We start from the raw sequence: 16575 nt of genomic DNA on the forward strand, positions 1-16575 counted from the left end.
AACATGAAAAGAAAAACCTGCTGATTACCACTAGTACAGCACTCCAATTTTCCTACATTCAACCCCCACAATGACTTCTGCATTATTTCTTCATTCCTCTGTTTTGAACAGCACTTTGATGTAGCACAGGATCATTTGAGGGTAGCACAAAACATACTCTGAATGGGAAATTTCAATATCCTTCACCAAAAGTGGCTCGGCAGCAGTACTACTGACTAAGCTGGCCAAGTCCTAAAGGACACAGCTGCTAGAATGGATCTGTGATAGACAGTGAGGAAATCATCGAAAAGAAAAAATGTATGTGAACATGTCCTCTCCAACCTACATGTCACAGAATGAATCCACTTATGAGAGGACTGAAGGCATGGTGGCTCCTTTTGCTGATAACACTAAGAGAGCAAAGTATGTTGTGAAGAAAACTGAAACAGATGCCTTCACTGAGTACACAAAAATCTGGGAGATGGAGTATAATGTGAAGTTTATTTAGGCAGAAGAATAAAAAAGTAAGATATTATTTAAACAAGAACAATTGCAGAATTTTGAGATGCAGAGGGATCTAGGTACTCCAGTGCATGAGTCACAAAAGTTAACATGCAGATACAATAAATGATTAAGTAGACTAATGGAATGCTTTCCTTCATCATGAGTGGAATTGAACATAAAAGTAAGGATGTTGTGACTCAGCTATACAGGGCACTGTTGAGACCACATCTCAAATACTGTTTGCAGTTTTAGCCTCCTTATTTAAAGAAGGATGTAAATGTACAGGAGGTGGAACATAGAAGGTGTATGAGATTGGCACCTGGAATGAGTGGGTTGGTTGACTTACGAGGAAAGATTAGACAGACTAGGCTTGTTTTCACTGGAGTTCAGAAGAACAAGGAAGGATTTGATTGAAATATACAGACAAGATCCTGAAAGGTCTTGGCAGGTGGTCATGTAAAAGATATTTCCTCTTGTGGGTGGGTCCAGAACTAGAGGAGACATGGTCTTAAAATTAAGGGTCACCCTTTTAGGGCGGAGATGAGGAGTAACCTATCCTCTCAGAGTTGAGAGACTGTGGAACTTAGTGCTTATTAGTGGTGGACGAGGTGGGGAAAATTAATATTTTTAAGGTGAAGGTAAAAAGATTCTTGTTGAGAAAAAGAATCAGACGTTATTAGGGATCAATGGGTATGTGGAATTCATAACTTAAATAGATCAGCCATGATCTTATTGAATGATGGAGTAGGTTTGAAGGGTCAAATGGCCTATTTTTGCTGCTTATTTAAATGCTCATAAAACCTATTAAACATACACTGCAGCCCTTTTATACACAACCAGGTCCCATGATAAACAGCAAGATGAATGAGCAATTAAACTGTTTTGGAAGTTGTTAATCGAGGGAGTAATGCTGGCCAGGACAGAGCCATTATTGCACAGGACACATTAAGAACATCTAGTCCACGCCAGTTAAAATTCTTGTCTAAAAGATGGCACCTCTAACAATGTAGCAGCCTTTCAATGCTGCACGAAAGCACCATTATAGACATTACAGACTACAATTTAATAATACATCCAAAGAAGTGATTGTGTAAACTTGAAAATATATATATTCGGAATATCATACTTTACATTGCCTTAATTCTGAGCCTGGAAGCTATTTCCCTTAATCAGAAGAATTAATTTATCTGTCTATTTATTTACACAGGGAGTTTGTTTTGAGTGCAAATGGGAAAATTGGATAATTTGTTGTATAAATATTTAAAGAAGAAAAATGTTAAGCTTCAATAGGCTGGCAAACTGCCCAAACATCTAAACAAACAGTAAAACCCACTGTAAATAACATTTCTTTTAAGCATCAGCTAAATGCACACTCAATACTGCTTTACAAAGTCTTCTACAAAATTACTGTAACTAACAAGCAGAAATTTATCAGCTTCAGCTAAAATCAATTGCTTAAATCAATTCTAACACTGCTAGTATCTAAGAGACCCACTGGCAATTTAGGTAAATTACACCATGTAAATGCTTTTGCCTTAATTGAACAGTTCTATCAAGTCGGCTCGGAATACTGTCCACACAGTTTGCACTGAATCAGTATAAATCTAAGTGTAAACATATTCTAGATCTGGATGGAAAGATTTTGTTTAAAGTAGTCATTGGGAGCTTTGCAATTATTCAAAGTATTGATAAAATTATTCCTTACAGGGTGAAGGGGTGCGTTTCCAATGAAAATTCAGAGCAAATATAAATTTGTCAGCAACAATATAATTTAAATTAATAGCATGACCAAGTCAAAATATTTTCTAGAAGTGTAAAATTTGAAATGTTGTTTCCCAATATTGTTCATTTTCTTTTCAGAAATATCATCTAAATCTCAACATTGACAACTTTGTGAGTAAATACACTGCCGATTGCAAAAGCCAGAAACCCATGACTGTTAAGGCACCATCCTGGAGTTATATTGATTTAGCTGATCTAAGGCAGGGCATGTTTTTCAATTTATTTATATCTCCCTAAGGTGGGTCGGACTAAAAGAAACACTCTAATTTTGAGTGGTCTTCAGTACTCTAAGTCTCTGCATAGGCAGGATACCAGAATTGTATCATCTCATGCATAGACCTTCAGAAGGGTGGAGAAAATGAATAGAATCAGTGCTCTCAAATCTCAAAATTAAACAATGGAGACAGAGCTTGAAACAGAGACTTGTATTCAAATAGTGCTCTTCACAATTATGGAATGTCTGTAGTCACCTTTGCAATGTAGAAATGTAGAGACAGTTGTAGGAGGAAACATGGCAACCAATTTGCACAGAGCAATTTCCCACAAACAGAAATATGATATAACCAGCTACTCTGTTTTTGTGATGTTATTTGAGGGAATAACATTTGTTAGGATACTAGGAATAACTCTTCTGCTTATCTTCGCAATAGTGGCATAGGACCTTTTCTGTCAACATAAGAGGGCAGATGGGCCTCAGTTTAATGACTCTTATATTGGGTGCATAATGAATTTCTCCGGTCAAAAATACAAGGTGATAGAAAAACGAAGCAATTAAAAATTACTGGGATGACATTAAGACTGAGAATCTTGGAAATACAGAAGTTACTTAGCATCTGAGAGAGAAGAAATATAAATATATATGTAAATCAGAGAACACCGCAATATGCCATATATGAAACAAATAATGACAATTTCATATTTTCTGATGGCATTCACACCAGTGAAAATAATAAATGTGCAAATTATGACTTAACACATTAACTGTGTCTGCAAAGTTATAATAAAGGTAATTCCACAAATATAAGGAGAAAGAATTGTCTGTGCTCAGTTTTCTCTGTTTATTTGTGATTGAGAGAAGAGATACGTGAAAAATCTAACCAGTAAAAATGGATAAAAGACATTGCTATGAAATCAGCACAACAAGGAAAGTACGGGATAAACCTTGAGAGAGGGGAACAGTGGAAATATGAAGTCCGAGACTACAGTGCAACTCTGTCTTTAACATTCATTCTCAAGAAACTGAGACACTTCATGTATTTCAAGGCTTTTTTTTCCTCATCTTATTTTAGTAGGATCATGATTAGATTACTTACAGTGTGGAAACAGGCGCTTCGGCCCAACAAGTCCACACCGCCCCGCCGAAGCGTAACCCACCCATACCCCTACATCTACATTTACCCCTTACCTAACACTATGGGCAATTTAGCATGGCCAATTCACCTGGCCTGCACATCTTTGGACTGTGGGAGGAAACCGGAGCACCCGGAGGAAACCCACGCAGACACGGGGAGAACAAAATTTTCTTATTTTTTCCGAAGTTAACAGGGACCACACATAAAAGTGTTCTTCAGGCTTTGAGAGTATTTTCCTTCCAACTCCAGGAATAGTACAAGAGAAGTACAGAGGTGATGTTCTCTTACCCCTTTCTACATGGAGACGACTTGGCTTCGCTCAGCACCACACGATTGTCAGGTACTACAACTGACAACAAAATAACAAGCCTGCTGTGTTCTAAGTATGCTGCTGCACCAGCTCTTCGTGTACCACTCACTTCTCGTTTATTTTCAAGATAAAAGGTACTAGCAGATATTACAGAAAATATTTTTTAAATTCCCCAAATGCTTTATATAGCCATTCACAGCTGTAAAATACATTGATTTATATAACAATTGCTAATGGCATGTAAATGTCATATTCAAATGAGTAATTTAGCTTCAAACTAAGAAAGTGATTACAACATACTGGTTATATTCAGGAGTGGAAAGTATTTGGAAAACAAGGTTATTAAGGAAGATCCTCAACAGAGGGAGGTTACTCCTTCCACCCCACTCTCTCTCTCACTTGTTCGTTGCTTCAATTAGCTACTAAATAATTACCTGATGAAAAAAATGCACACCGAACCTACTGCAGACACAAACAAAGCAGATGGATCTCTGGCTTATGCAGTGTGGTTTTATTCACTAGCATATATGACTTGAGATAATGCTGCAGATAACTGATTGTAACTGTATTCAATTGAGCAAAAAGCTATTTGCACAACACAATAGGTATCTGAGAAGATGATGACATAAAATGTTGACACAAGAATCTTTTAGTTTTAGTTAAATGCTTAAAAGTCATGTTCATCGAACAGAACACAAACATGTCCATTAAGTAAACCATTACTTACTCGCTGCTCTCCCGACACACACACACCCAAAAATGTGCTTTTTTTATGCTTTGTCAATTAGCAATTGAAGTCTGTGAACTCTAATCCAGGTAGGTGAAGAGTGTGATCATTTTGAAATGGAAGAGAAACAACAAAGTAATTCAATGCATTGTGATAAAATTTAAGTGGTTGTAAAAAATAAATGGGATGCTTGTTTTATAAAAGTTCATGCAATCCAGAATAGACAGTCTCCCTTTAAGCCAAGGTTAGTGCAAGCAGTGATCAATACCTCAATCTCAATAAACTATTTCAATAATAGTTGATTCAGGTGGAAACAGGAGTTGAAATTTCTGTTCAGCGACCTGTGTCACCTTGTCATGTTTGCTGAACACTGATAATACATCATAGCTGTAATGGAAATGACTAAGTGTAAAATGTACACAGAAAGGCACCCACAGAATCGTTTTCATTCTTCAACATCAAATCAATATGATATGCATGCCTTCAGCCAAAACTGTGTGATGGATGCTGGAAAGACATTAAAAAACCCTTTACCAACATTTTTCACATATTCCGTGGTAATAGGCAGAGGCAGATACTCACTTGTATACTGTCCCTCCATTGCCATGACCGAGGATATCTCGATACTGAATGTCCTGTTCATTCATCTAAAAGAAAGGAAGGTAGAAAAAAAGCTAGTAATGTCAGGCAAGTGTATAGAAATGTCAAGGAAAAGTAACTCAAGGCCATAAACAACAAGCATCCAGGTCATTTCAAGTTCAGCAGCAAGTGGGAAAAGATCAATACAACATTTGCTGTTCAATTTATAAAAGACAATACCAAGGGACAAAGTGATGGAAAGTTTAATGACAATTTGTTTGCCTGGGTCATTTCATTAATGTTTGATAAAAGATGTCAAAACTGAATGATACAACATGGTTTCAGTGGGTCAGTGTGAGGAAACTAATGGTGGAGGGGAGGGAGTAGTATAAAGAGAGAAAAAAAAGGTGACTGGCATCACTTATATCCTGAGGGCAATACAAAGGCAAAAATGAGAATTCGGTATAAAATCATACCATTCTGCCTCAAATCTGAAAATTTAATTTAGCCGAGAATGGCTTCAGTCCTCATTACAAACAAGTAGGAATGCAGCCATCCTTCAAAGCGCATGTCAGCACTGTCAAAGTCTGTAGCGTTCAATGCCAGTCACACAGAAACAAGAGACAGGTGCTGCAAAAGTGTTAATGTCAAAGCCTTCAATTGTTGCAACTTGGTAAGAGAGTTAAAAAGAAATCTCTACATCAGTTGGGCATACAGCTTAAAAAAACACAGGTATGTATAGTTGAGATTCAGTTCTTTCCTGACTTTGTCTCCACATCATCTTCAACTGCAAACATCAAATAATTTTTGTTTCTGGTTGGACAAGTGGTAAAATTAGCGACAGCCAAATTCTTAACTTTCAGCACTAGTGCGCCTTGGGAAGATCCAGTTAAAGGATAATTTCCAAAATGGGCATTTACCAATTAGGTTGTGGGATTACCCGTTGTTACTATGGTCTTGTACAGAGAGACAGATTAATACTGAAAACAATTAAGTAATGTATTTTTGTGTTTTGGCTTTCATGTTCCACCACACCACCACCCATAAACCAATGCTCATCCAAAACTCTTTATAACCTAACCTGTTCTAAGCCCAACCAATGGAAGCCATTGGCTCAGCCGTGTGTTAAGGAATTCTGGAATTCTGAAATACTATGCCATTTTTATCTCCTTTGTAAGTTTTAGGACTCTCCTCAAAATTGAATCCTTCAAATAAGCTTTTGGTCATCCTAATATAGCTTTCTCTGGCTTCATCATAACTTCGCCTTGTACTTCCATGAAGTGCTTTGGGGAATGTTTATATATCAGTGCTTCTACATAAATAGAAGTTGATGTTATCCTCAATTGAAATTTTTTTGTTTTTATTTCAGATTTCTACCATCCATGTTTCTGCCGTCATCACTGAACGTTTGTTGTATTTCTTTGTCACTGGTGCACATAATGTAGTTTTTGTATGTATGATGTAATTGACATGCTTTGCATCAGTTCAGTTTAAATCAATCTCACCTTTTAGCAACTTGAAGTCTACATAAAACTGATTTTTTATGCTGTTTTTCTTTCTGTCCTTGTTTGCAGTATTCAACACCAGAGTTTTAAAAAATTAGTTGATTTGTCACTGGGACACCGCAGCTGCCCAACTGTGCTACAAACATGGTAAAAGGTCCAACTGACACACAGGTCAGACAATATTAGCAGCAATTATTTTAACCATTCATAGCACGCTCATGGATGCATAAAAATGCCACAATACTTCTTTCAAACTCACCCAAGCAGCATTTTTGATAAGAGTTTTCAATTAGGTATGCTTGCTACACATTCCAGGACGTATAAAATCTGAACTTTTGCTGTTACTCACTTTATGAAAAGCATCCTGTGTTACAAAACATATTTTCTGTACATTTGATATTGCCTTGTGTACATAATGCATTTTGAGTTGCAGTAAAGAATAGTAGGGTAAAGTTCAGGGAGCTAAAGTCATTATTGATGGGTGATTACCTTGAATTGTTGCCAAGTGTCATACAAAAGCACACTGGGGTCAGATATATATAGGGTTAAGTGAGATTTTCTGTACACTGAGAGCAATGCTCCTTAAAAGAACCCTAGTGACAACATTGATAGGTACAACCTCAGACAGAATATCATATTAAGTCAACTGCAAATTATTTGTTAACAAATCTATGGCAATGACATCAAAACGGGCATGAACTCAGTAAAAATAATCAACTTTCCAACACATGTAACAATTAAAACAATACACTATAAGAAGTGATAATACAAAATACCACATAGCTATTGCAAAATGTTAATCTAAAAATTAATCACAGAACAACCCTCAAGATTTTTCAAGTTCTTGTCTCCCAGTTTAAGGGCATTATTTGTATTCCATGACTAAATTACGGCCCTGCAATTACTCAACATATTGTTTTTTTCTCTAAATAACCATCAGCTGCAATACAAAACAACAACAGATGAAATAAAAGGATATGTGGGCTTTTATGAACTTGTTTGAAATTGACAAATCCATAGCACAAAATAAAAATCTGTGCAAAAAATCAATTGTCAAAACTTTGGTTTATTACAACTGATTTATAACCAAATGCTTAAACATTTTGCAAATAATCACTGCTAAGTAAAACTAACTTATATGAAAATATTTGATGTACAACTTCAATTAACATTTGTTGAAATAAATAAATTCTTTTGTTTAAAATAGTACAGCTATTTTGTTCACTGGTGTAACCATTTCATTCAAGCATTAATGCAAGCAATTGAAAAGACTTAGCAAGTAACACTTTATATAGCAGCAACTAATTCAAAAACACAACATGGTCAAATGCCTTCTATGAACTAGTGGCACTTTATCAATACTAGAATCAATGGCTGGCATTACCACTGAGTGACAGATATGAAATAAATATTTATATCACATAACCTGTGTCAATGAGACTCAGCAGAAAGCTATTTTCAACCTGCCAATAACTGATTTTCCCAATGACAAGCTGGAGGATCATAATTTTAACTTTTTTTTAACACTTAATATGAAGTCAATATTGAACTGTCACTGATAATTTTGTTAAATTACCAGGTAGCACATCTTTAATGCTTGGCTATATTACGTCCTGAATTGTATGGAATTGATTCTCCGGCAAACAAACAAGATTGGAGCACTGCCACTACTATCAAATGTCAAGGGGACATCCCTCCATTAGGCTACTCTGTTACAGGTGATATCAAGGGACAGGCGTAAAGAGCAAGCTGGTAATTGTCTGCTTGACACACTCAACTTGAACAACTTGATTCATGAAATGCCAAAAAGGCTTAGTCTGTTCCCTTCACAGAGAATGAATACGCATCCAAGATGATTAACTTTTTATCCTAAAAAGTGTGAAAGGGACGTGAATAGCAGTTAGAAAATCAATAAGCATCTTTCATTTGCAGTGACACAAATGTCTCAGTCAATACAATTTAATAAGCAATTCTGATAACAATGGACAGATGCCCTCCTTCCTCAAAGGTCTCTTAAAAGGCTTCAACTATCCCCACCAAGTTAAAAACACCATTACAATCAATTTACCATGACCAATTTAAATGCACAAGTCAAACTGACAGCAAATTACATGTGAGCAATTATTAAATCGCAACAGATATTTCCAAAGTACTTTCTCTGTTACCTGAATAGTCCATTAGCTAGGCAAAGTATCACTATAGCTTAGCTCCATCATTTAAGGTAGCCAATACTTGAACTGGACACTCTGGTTTTGGAACAGCCCAAATGTGGCTGTTTGGTAACTCCCATAATGTAAAACCAGAGTAAAATTAAAATTAATTGTGATGTGTGACTGCACAAAATCCTGTACTCAGTTTTGGGATTATCAAAAACATGGTAATCCTACTGTAACATTACATTTTGCCTAATTTCACAATTAACAAGTTAATTAACAAATAACAAAAACAATTTGCATTTTAAAAAAGAACAGGAAGTGCTGGATAACTCAACAGGTCTGGCAGTGTCTGTGAAAAGGGAAACAAAGTTAACATTTCTTGTCTGATTTGACTCCATTCCAAAGGAGAATCATATTGGACACAAACTGTCAACTTTGTTTTTCTCTCCACAGATGCAAACAGACCTTTTGAATCCCATATGACTCTTCTCTGGAATGGAGGCACATCAGACTCAAAAAGTAAACTTTGTTTTTCTCTCTCCACAGATATGAACAGACATTCCGACTTGCTTCAACATTTATTTTTCAAATTTGAAAGATAAGTATTTAACCAAAATCTACTCCTGCATGAACAAAAAAAAATGTTTTGTCAGAATAATGTATAGTATGCTCTATTTCAACTAAATTTGTGAAGATCCTTTCTAAGTTTTAAAAATGGAAATTAACAGCATAAATATGAAAATAACAACTGTAGAAAATCTGAGATAACCATTCAATAGCATCCCAGGTTAAGTAAAAAGTAGGTGAAGTTGCAGGTGGAAAAGGAGAAATTACTCATTATCTAGTACCTTAAATAAGTAAAAGTTAGTTTAACAATTCTGAAAAAAAAATCAAGTAACTTGTTACAAATATCCAAAAGCACAAAAGTTAACTAACATTGTATGTATGAAACAGATCAATTTATTGCATAGACCCTGAACAGCAACTCATGTCATAGCACTATGCAATATGTGATACAACTGTCCCGCAGAAAACTGTCTGGAAAATTGGTTTTGAATTGCAATAATATGACCACCTGCTGTAATGAGGTAATTTAAAAAATTGAATGCAAAATTCTAAATGCCATAATGGGCAATAAGTTTTCATTGAAACACCAATTTTAACAATTCTAAACATTGACAAAATTATCTAACAGTTAAAAAGAGGGAGGACACTTTAAAAAAGGTCATCCAAGACAGCTGACCCGAAAGCAGCCAAGTTCACAGGAATTTACAAAGGAATGCCTAAATAAAATGGATGAAATGATCTAGCACACCTCGAACTCGAAAAGCCTTTTTTTTAAAAGAAAGGGCTTTCCAACAGTAACCGCTCTTGGACATTGAAATTCACTGCCCGGAAAGTATAACTCAAACAAACACTTTCAAATATCCTTGGTGACGAGACTCCTACAGTACTGCAGGAACAATAACATAAATTTGAAACTTATTATGCACAGAGTAAGATTCAAAACCCTCTTACCTATACCTGAGGATAACAGACAAACTCTGATAATGGTCCATCAAAATATCTTGTTAAAATTAGATAACTGTCCCTACTGCGGGCCATTAGGTAGTAATCACACTTCAAAATACCCCTCTTGAGAGAAGCCACGATTACAAGCTTGTGCCTTTTGTTCGAGAAAACAGTGACAGGAACATCAAGAAGGCTCTATTTTGGAAATGATGTGTGCAGTGTTGCAGAAGTGATAAACCTTGAGAAAAAGCTGATAGCGGGCCAAGAACTTTTAAAACATCGAAATCTGCTACGTGAAATTTCATCCAGGAGAATACTTGATCCAGCTTAGCTGCAATCACCCACCAAAACTTCAAGATGGACAGTGGAATGTACAATTCCTTTACCAAAGAACTATAGTTCTTTTTCAATTCAACCTCAATTAACCCTGTATCTTGTTCTGTTTTAAATCTATGTACTGATGTGCACGTCAGGAATTTGGGATAAAATTTATCTTTTTAACAGTGTTTATGTCTTTGTACTGAGTTTACGATTAAAGTATTTTAATTAAAAAGTTAATTTTTATTACTTTCAAAGATTTAGCTGATTTGTTTCTTCCTGGTTTTACACATGCTCAAGTATACATTGAATTGAAAAGCACACCCTTAAAAATTCAAAAACTAAGAGACCAATCTCAGGAACAAAGAGAGAGAGGAATCTATCCACACTCCAGACTTGGTCACAACATATTTAACGATCACTTTTATGTATGTGTCAATCAGATTAATGTTTCCATCCAAGCTGATTAAAGCTACAGGAAAACTAAAAGCAAAGGAAAAAAGCTTTTTCAAAGCTTACTGGGTAAACACTCAATATGGTATTAACCCTCACAGCCATTTCATTACAACCAAATAACCGGACGTTACAACCAATATCAGCACTGCTTAAATAAGCTCTTACTGCTGACCATAATGCAGTGATTCCATACAGACAGAACAGCTAGTTTCCTTGATTTCATCTTCACCTGACATCCATTCTTCTAGAAAAGATCATGAAACTGAAGCAAGAATCCCAGCTGATATTTTCCTATCTAACTCCAGGATAAGAGACTTTCTGTAGTAACTCTACAGTCATCCATGCTGAGATCAAGCAACTCTGCACTGATCGAGATTTTAAATGGTTGGTTTTTGTGGTTAGTAGAAATCAACCAAACACCAACTTGACCAGCTAAACAACTGACAGTGCTGATGCAAATCATAATTTAATCAAATCTCCAGTAAACTGAACTTTAAAAATATATAATTTTAAAAAAAACTAGGAATTCAGTTCATTCACCAAATCATACTTAAAAAGCACCATTTCCAAGAAAAATCTTCAGAATACTTACACATTTGTTACATTATCATTTAAATCTGATTTAATATTGCTAGCTGGCATTTTAAAATTAAGTGCACAGATTTGGGGCTGGATATTAGACAAGTTTTCAGCCTTAGGGGTACGTAGAATAGTTCAGGCAGCTAGCCCAGTACCTTCTTACCCACATGTGAACTTACCCTCATTAAATAGAAGGAGCCATGATTGGTAGTCTACCCACCACATGTAAATAAATAATTGATGATAATACGCTGTCCATGCCATAATATAGTGCCATGGGCAGTTGGGCAAGAGTTGGCAAGCCTTTTGGCAGGAGAGGAGGATGGCACAATCTTGAAGCATTGTCCTTTATACATGGGGGACATCCCCCTTCCTTTCACCTGCCTGTTCCTCAAAATCTATCTTCTTTACCCCTTTGCACCCCTCCCTAAGGTTTTCAAATGCTTCCTGACTAGGGACCCCAGCCTTAACTTAGGCTAGGGTCTATGTTATCTTCTTTTTGGGGCTGCCTGCAGTATAGGTAGCACGCACTAGAAGTGATGGAGTTACCAGGACTGCAGGAGCTACTAGACAATCAGTTCCAAAGATTGGAATCTCTTACCCACTGTGGATGGAAGTCCCTTAAGCCAATAACTAAAGGTCACCACCAAGCAGTCCAGCCACCAAAGGTATCCAGCTTATCTGATCAATATATTTGAAATATACAACCTACTTTACAGTTGGAAATTTGCTTTATAAACCATTAGGATATAACCCCCAGTAATTTAAAAAATTCACTGCTCAACAATCATACTGAAGCAACAAAACAGTAGTAATATGTTTTCAGAAATGTTATTATCTGAACAATGATTGTTGACTAATTTTTTAATTCAAAGCTCCCAATGCAATTTTTATTTTACTTTCAGTTTACTATCCTATACAGACAGAATTCTTACTGGAAGAGCATTATGTTTCTTACACATTAACTGACACCAATATTGGGCCTATTAGGACCTATAGATTAGTTCTCTTTTTAAAAGAAAGACTTTCCAAGACATCAAAATCTAAAGGTAGGGCACAATGACATAACAAAGAGCAAAGACAAAAATCTTCAAAAACACTGTTATGAGGATAACATGAAATCACTGAGGCAGAACTAGTTACTTCCGCAGTGTTGGAAAAATAGAAAACAAATAAAGTTATGTTTTAAAAGCATCAGTGAGCCAAAGAGTAGCACAATTGTCTGACTGATAAGGAATTATCACAATGGAACTACAGATCGGATGAAATAAAATGTAATAATGTTTTTCTAGAAAAAGTAAAATTAATGTCACAATTTCAAATTTCTGTTTTTCATACAGATAAGCTGCATTAACACCCATTTTTGGACAATATGTACTATATTAATACACAAACTAGCATTTATAAACCACACCTTTTTATAAAACATTTATTGTTATTAATTTACTTTCATTTAAATCTGTGTTCTCATTTATAAGTGAATGATATATGTTTTTTTAAATAATTACATCGTCATACTGTAATGCCCTACTTTTGCAGCTCAGAGCTTCTCAGCCTATACAACAGAGAAACACCTACGTTTCAATCAAACATATCACTCAGTTTCCAAACCAAATTTCTGCATTTTGCTGTTTAACTATAAACCTATTTAACTATAAAATATATTTAAAAAGGAACAAATTTGGATCAGATCTATGCACCCTGGTACAAATAGCCCTTTGTCCTGCATCTTTATATAAAGGTTAAAATTTAGTCTTGGGTTCTTTATGGAATACCACAGATCATCAACCAGAAATTATTATATTTATTACATCAGTTTCCCCTATTCTATAAATTGGTCAATAGTTATACCTCCTCTGTACAATGCCTTGCAAATCTCCACTGAGAAAAACCACTGTGCCACTTCAATAATTTTCATTTTACAAAATCTCAAACTCATAAATTAGTCAACATTTAGTGTTAACAAGACATATGAAAGGACTTGGTTTACTAAACACAAGCAAGCAGCAACTTTGGCCTAATTAACTCACTAATCCTTGTATTTTGTTATGTGGCCTCATTCCGTGGTTTATTTTTGAGCAAATCAAATAAACTGGAATTCAAACCAACATCTTTGCAAGAATCAAAAACAGAGGTTGCTGGAAAAGCTCAGGTCTGGCAGCATCTGTGAAAACAAATCAGAGTTAAGGTTTTGGATCCCGGACATGACACAAACACTCTGATTTCTCTTCATAGGTGCCGCCAGACCTGCTAGGCTGTTCCAGAAACTTCTGTTTTTGTTTCTGATTTACAGCACCTGCACTGTAAGAATGCTTCCTCATACTGGCGGGGTAGATTTAAACTGTCACTTGTCACAAAGCAAACCTACTTTCCCCTCTGTAACACTGCTACTGAACATTTCATTCATTTTTTTGATATGTTTAGACTTGACCATTCCAATATTGCCCTAGTTAACATGCTATCTTTCACCCTCCATAAACTCAGGCTCATCCAAAACTCAGCTAGTCATATTCTGAACTGCATTCTGTCTCATTGAACCATCACCTTTATGCTTGCTGAATCATGAAATGTAATTAAGTCCTCAGAGTCTGAATACATATTTTGCTTATAACTAGGTTTAAGTGTGCTGTTCATGAGATGGCATATTTCTCTGTTTCCTTTGCAACCCCTACTGGTCAACCAATTTCCCAATTTTTAAAAAAAAATTTTCATTTTCAAATTTCCCAATACCCTAATTACTTAAATCTACGTAAGAAGGCGTTTGGTATGCTTTCCTTTATTGGTCAGAGTATTGAGTACAGGAGTTGGGAGGTCATGTTGCGGCTGTACAAGACATTGGTTAGGTCACTGTTGGAATATTGCATGCAATTCTGGTCTCCTTCCTATCAGAAAGATGTTATGAAACTTGAAAGAGTTCAGAAAAGATTTACAAGGATATTGCCAAGGTTGGAGGATCTGAGCTACAGGGAGAAGCTGAACAGGCTGGGGCTGTTTTCCCTGGAGCATCAGAGGCTGAGGGGTGACCTTATAGAGGTTTACAAAATTATGAGTGGCATAGATAGGATAAATAAACAAAGTCTTTTCCCTGGGGTCGGGGAGTCCAGATCTAGAGGGCATAGATTTAGGCTGAGAGGGGAAAGATATAAAAGAGACCTAAGGGGCAACTTTTTCACGCAGAGGGTGGTATGTGTATGGAATGAGGTGCCAGAGGATGTGGTGGAGGCCGGTACAATTACAACAATTAAGAGGCATTTGGATGGGTATATGAATAGAAAGGGTTTGGAGGGATATGGGCCAGGTGCTGGCAGGTGGGACTAGATTGGGTTGGGATATCTGGTTGGTGTGGACGGGTTGGACCAAAGGGTCTGTTCCCATGCTGTACATCTCTATGACTCTAGTCCTACAATTCTTCAAGTACTCCACATTTCTCCAACTCCAGACTTTTATGCATAGTTCAATCATTTTGCTCCATGATTAGCAGCTATCTTTTCAGTAGTCCAGGCCATAAACATTAGAATTATCTCCCTAAACCTGTCTTTCCTTTTCTCTCTCCTCGAATATCCTACTGCAAAATTAATACGGAAACCAACACATGATAATTTGTTTTGTTTGATTTAATCACCGCATCATAGTACATTTATTGCTTTAATCAAATAATATAGTATTCTGTTAATGGTAGCCAATGCAGATCTTGGCACTTTAATATCATGTAGCACTGCTTAGCTTCATTTGACAAAGAAACGTACCACGGCAGTGCAATCAAAGTGAGGGCAATAACTTAATGCTTAGATATCAGCTACAAGGAATTGGGGGCTCTATTTAGGTTCAGATCCAGACTGTCAACATGGAAAAGACAGAGATGGCATACTCTTGGGTTCATAAGCCCTTATCAAGAAATCATAACTACAACTTCATTCTTATATTGGTGCATTGGAAGTATAGCAATTGATTAAACATAAGTTTTGTATTAGAGTTAACTTTGTGACAATGTGTTTAATTTAGAAATTGTATAATCCTTTAGGATTCTTAAGGATCAAGATGGCAGAGGCGGCAGAATAGGTGGTGTTCGTGCTCCCAGTCCATCTGCTCTCTTTCACATGACCGACCACATCCCTTTCTTTAAATTTTATTTTCTTCATTAATCAAGTTCATCTTTACTTTGTTCTGCGGTTGTGGTAGTGGAGTGAGGTTGCGGGAAGCTGTTGAGTGGTGGATCTGGTCCATTCCTCATGACCACAGTGGTCACAGCTTGAGCAACTGCTTCAGCATCAATAAATTGGGACCTGTTCTTTGCCTCTGATGTTTTGGTGGCGTCTGCAATATAGGCGGAGTGAATGATACCTCAGTCCTTGGGAGTTAATCTGGACAGTCAATCAGTTCTCTAAGTTGAGATGGTCCTGGTCCTGGTGAGTTGGGTTAGTCTCCTAACTATAGGACGGCTGAAGTATCAGCAGCAATGAACTGGCTTTGGCAGAGGTAATGTCCTGGGTCCAGTCAGCAGTGGCAGGCAGGGTTTCAGCATGCTTCCTTCTTGGTGTTGCAACCTTAAGGACAACTTTGGTGGCTGTGGAGTGTGGCAGCATTCCCAAATCCACTTAGGAAATCAAGAATAATTGGATGAAACAAACAATTTGTCCTAACTTTTGTAAATATATGTAACAATAAATAATATTGTCTTTAGAGCAAACAAAAGGGTAACCTGGACTTTTTCCATTCGCTCAAACACAGCAAAAATAAAACCAATTAGAACAGGTGTCTCAAAGGAAATAGATGCAAATGGTTAGTGATAACTAAGTGTCTAATTTATTGGAAAGTT

At 36.4% G+C, this 16575-nt stretch overlaps 1 protein-coding gene across 3 annotated transcripts in view; it reads right to left on the reverse strand.

Annotated features, from left to right (window-relative positions):
* The window catches only part of map2k5 (mitogen-activated protein kinase kinase 5), a 385015-nt gene that overhangs the window by 240300 nt on the left and 128140 nt on the right, over positions 1-16575 (reverse strand). For all 3 annotated transcript variants that reach the window (XM_072565277.1, XM_072565276.1, XM_072565278.1), the window contains exon 8: positions 5237-5301. In XM_072565277.1, the coding sequence (XP_072421378.1) occupies positions 5237-5301 (65 nt within the window). The remainder of the gene's footprint in view (positions 1-5236; positions 5302-16575) is intronic.

This window comes from Chiloscyllium punctatum, chromosome 48 (genome assembly GCF_047496795.1).
Source record: "Chiloscyllium punctatum isolate Juve2018m chromosome 48, sChiPun1.3, whole genome shotgun sequence".
Lineage (NCBI taxonomy): Eukaryota > Metazoa > Chordata > Chondrichthyes > Orectolobiformes > Hemiscylliidae > Chiloscyllium > Chiloscyllium punctatum.